Here is a 3,562-nt window from a genome sequence, read left to right as displayed (position 1 = left end):
CCCAGCAAGAAACAGCATAGTTCCAAATGCCACTTCCTGGTTAAACTGGACTTGATGAGGGAAAGGTGTGTGGTCACAGATTGTACATTTGCATGCCTGGGGGTTACCAGACTGTGTGTGTGCAAATGCACAGGAAGGAAGCAGGCTCTGAGAATCTTCCACGGCCCCTAGGATGAACTGTGGAGTTTTGCTCTTGATGCCATGATTGGGGGTGGAGAGGCCTCTGCTCAAAACACATTGCTCACACTTCTTCTTTTAATCTGGTATCATCTGTCACCTCTCAGCCACAGAAAACATTCCTCTTTCCTTCCCTCCATCCCTCCCTAGTACCAAGGTCCTCATCTCATGGGTCCACGGAGGTTTGCCTCTAGCGATGAGCTGAGTTCTTAAGGCTGGACACACAGTCAGATTCCAAAAGTCCCAAGTCTTGGAGGATTTCCAGTAGCTGCTCTCGGGCAACTCCAATAAAGGAATTCTCCAGGAAAGCAGGCAGGCCTCCCATACCATCCCGCAGGGTATACAGGGGCACACGCACCAGGCCCAGGACCTGTGAAAGGAAGGAGACAGGAGACACTGGACACCAGGTAGCTCACCTCCCAACCTCCATGCTCTCTCCAGCACATCCTTCTAAAGCAGAAGTCTCACCCTTTCACAGCCCAGCAGAACCAGGGCGAAAGTTCATCCCCCAGTGAAGGCTAGTGTGCCCAAACCTCTACAGGCAAATGACCCAAGGCATGCTATCCAGCTCCATAAATGCTAATCCTTCCCACATCTCTCCCCTGAATCTTTTGTGGGTCCAGCCTTCCAGGAAGTATGCATGGCCCTACACTAGTGGTTCTCAAAATGTGGAACCTAGACCTGCTGTGTCAGCATCATTTGGGAATTTGGGAAAAATGCAAATCCTCTAGTCTTCCTCCCACTCCCTAACTAGCAATTCTGGGAGTGGAGTCTAGTGTCGCTTTTTCAGTAAGTCCCCCAGATGACGCTGATATTGGCTAAAGTTTGAAAACCACCTCCATAAACAATGTCTCCCTTCTCCCCTAGCCTTTAGTGTCAGGGCCATATCTTCTACCTAAGAGAGACAGAGGCCCAACAATAAGGGACTAGTGTGCCATGCCCGTCCATTATTGCATTATCAGAAAGTAGCAGCAGAGAGACTTGGACGAGTGTTCAGTAGAAAGATCTTTGCAGAGGCCAGTAACGGGTTGGGGTGGGGTGGAAGGGGCAAGGGATCCTCCCAGAGAGACCAGGTTGGCAGTACGATCCAAATTTGAGAGGAGTAAGACCTCCAACTACGTCAGGAAACTGGAGAAGAGGGCAAGGTCAGAGGGACTATGACCTCCCTCCACGAAGGCTTCTCACGGAGAGAAGGCTGGGGGTAGGGGTGAGGTGGGTAGGGGCCGGGATCACGTAGGGGCCGGCGTCCCAGGCTGGCCCCACCTCCAGCCCGTGGTCCTTAGCGCACGGTGCGCCCGCCTCCACGGCCACCAGCTGCTCCAGCGTCAGACGCTTGGCGTAGAAGTGGGCCACGACGCATGGCCCGGACCCGGCGTGCGAGCTGCGGTAGTCGGCGCGCTCCACGCGGAAGGCGGACACCGCCTCGCCCAGCTGCTCGAGCAGCTTACGGTTCAGACCGTCCTCCAGGCTACTGTCCTGCGCGTCCACGAAGCCTCCAGGGAAGCCCAGGCGCCCGTCGAAGCGCATCTGCATCTGCGGGAGGGGGAGGCGGGGATTGGCTGGGGAGTCCAACGGGTGCGCCCCAGGGAGAGCGCGGAGCCGGGGCAGGGAGTGGCCGGGCGCGCCGCCTCCTCACCAGTACGGCGTAGCGCAGCGGGATGCGGCCGAAGAGCACCCCCGGGTCGGGCGCGTAGAGCAGCGCGTAGCAGATGTGCCGCCAGCCAGGCCCCAGCTCCAGGGCCTCGGCCAGCTCCAGCCTGCTGGTGTTGGCCATGGCACGATGCTGCCTCTTAGTCGTCCTGGAAACCCACGTGGACCGGTGGGCGGGTCTCACCTCGGACCAATCCGCGCCGGGGCTGGGCCACAAGGACCAATCCCTGCAGGCCCAGGGGCGGGACCTGGTGTGTTAGGGCGGGGCGCCACGAAGGGTCTGGGCAGCTGCCAATCAGGGCGGGGCTTGCAGGCCTGGCTGAAGTCGAGGGTCGCGGGAAGCTGGGGACGCAGAAAGCTTCTTCCAAGTTAGGCCACAGTCGGGGTGGGACTGAAGATGTGTCCGGATCCCTGAACAAGTCGCTTGGCCTCTAAAATGCTTTCATCGCAGCTTGATGCCAGCAGGAGTTCACCAGATGGAGGACTGGGAGACAAAGTTTTGTAGTCCGGCCCGAACAAGCTTTAATTAGGGACATATTCAGGAACAATATAGAGTTTTCAGGGGGCTCTGGATGGTACAGGAAGCCCAGGGCCTGGGGTGGTAGTTAGGAAATGAGGCAGGGCTGGGTTCAGAGGCCATGGCCTATCGTAGAGCATTGGAGGTCGAGAGACGGGTGGAATTGGGGTGGGGGGTGGGGCGTCGTAATTGAACGTTGGGGGAGCTTTGGGCTAGAGTTAGTTCAGAGTTTCCGGCCTGGGTGGAAGAGGTGTCACTTTTGAGATGGGATGGTAGGGAGGGGTGGGCAATAAGTGTAGTTCTTGTCAGGGACTGGGGTGGCGATAAGCACTGGGCAGCTGGATGAGGGGCCTGATGCACAGGGAGTGACACTCTGAGAAGTCACAGGACTGGATGAGATTATCGGGGGAAGTGTGGGGGAGGAAGGAGCTGTGGCTGAAACCCTATGGCACAGGAAAGAGAGGGAGGAGGGGTAAGAGATAGAAGAAGCCCCCTCAGCTTTCTAGACTTTACCTAAAACACCCTCAGACCTTTGAGCTTTGAAGGAGAGTGGGGAACAGGTGGCTTTCCCTACCATAGGGCAGGGGCTACTCAGGACCTGATCCTGAGGAATAGGGATTTAGGGTCCCTCACCCGGGTCAGGCCTTCTCCATCCTGCAGATTGCCCCTAAACCAGGAGTAAATATTTACTGCACGATAGAAAGGAGGAGGCAGCTCACTGACAGGGCCTGGGCATAAAGTCACAGCCTGTAAGTGATAGCACCTGATAGGAAAGAGCCCAGAACCCAGCCAGATGGAGGCTTGTGACCTTGACAAGTCACTCAGCTCTCTCAGATCGCAGGTTGCTCATCTGTTAAATGAAGATAATACCAACCTATTAGGGACATTGAGTAATGTAAAGCTGTAAGAACAGTACCAAGCACAAAGTAAATGTGGCCATTCTTGGAGTCGAGGTGGGGCACAGCGTTAAGTCTTATGTTAAAGACTCAAGGGTTGGAACCTAGCCACACTCATCAGGCCTCAGCATCCCAAGGAGGGGAGGCATGAGACTTTCCTGGCATACCCTTTCCTAGCCTAGTCTCTGAGGAGCAGGGCAGAAATGTCATCTACTAACATCAGGCAACTGAATCCAGGTGATGAGGCTGTAGGTGTCACACAACTCTCATTAGTCTACTAGACTTCTGGGGGCTTCGAAATGGCCCTGGTTAAACATTAGAC

At 55.9% G+C, this 3,562-nt stretch overlaps 1 protein-coding gene across 1 annotated transcript; it reads right to left on the bottom strand.

The window, feature by feature from the left end:
• Positions 1–367: 367 nt before the first annotated feature.
• On the bottom strand, positions 368–1,951 carry LOC103594296 (U8 snoRNA-decapping enzyme-like). The gene is made up of 3 exons (XM_008577506.1): positions 1,814–1,951; positions 1,441–1,710; positions 368–547 (listed from the first exon to the last, which is right to left on the bottom strand). The coding sequence occupies exons 1-3, from the start codon at positions 1,949–1,951 to the stop codon at positions 368–370; spliced, it is 588 nt and encodes a 195-aa protein (XP_008575728.1).
• Between the last annotated feature and the right edge of the window lie 1,611 nt (positions 1,952–3,562).

Source organism: Galeopterus variegatus, unplaced genomic scaffold (genome assembly GCF_000696425.1).
Source record: "Galeopterus variegatus unplaced genomic scaffold, G_variegatus-3.0.2 Scaffold1524, whole genome shotgun sequence".
In the NCBI taxonomy this organism is placed as follows: Eukaryota; Metazoa; Chordata; class Mammalia; order Dermoptera; family Cynocephalidae; genus Galeopterus; species Galeopterus variegatus.
Note: the sequence above shows the minus strand (reverse complement) of the source record. Positions and strands in the feature narration are given on the sequence as shown.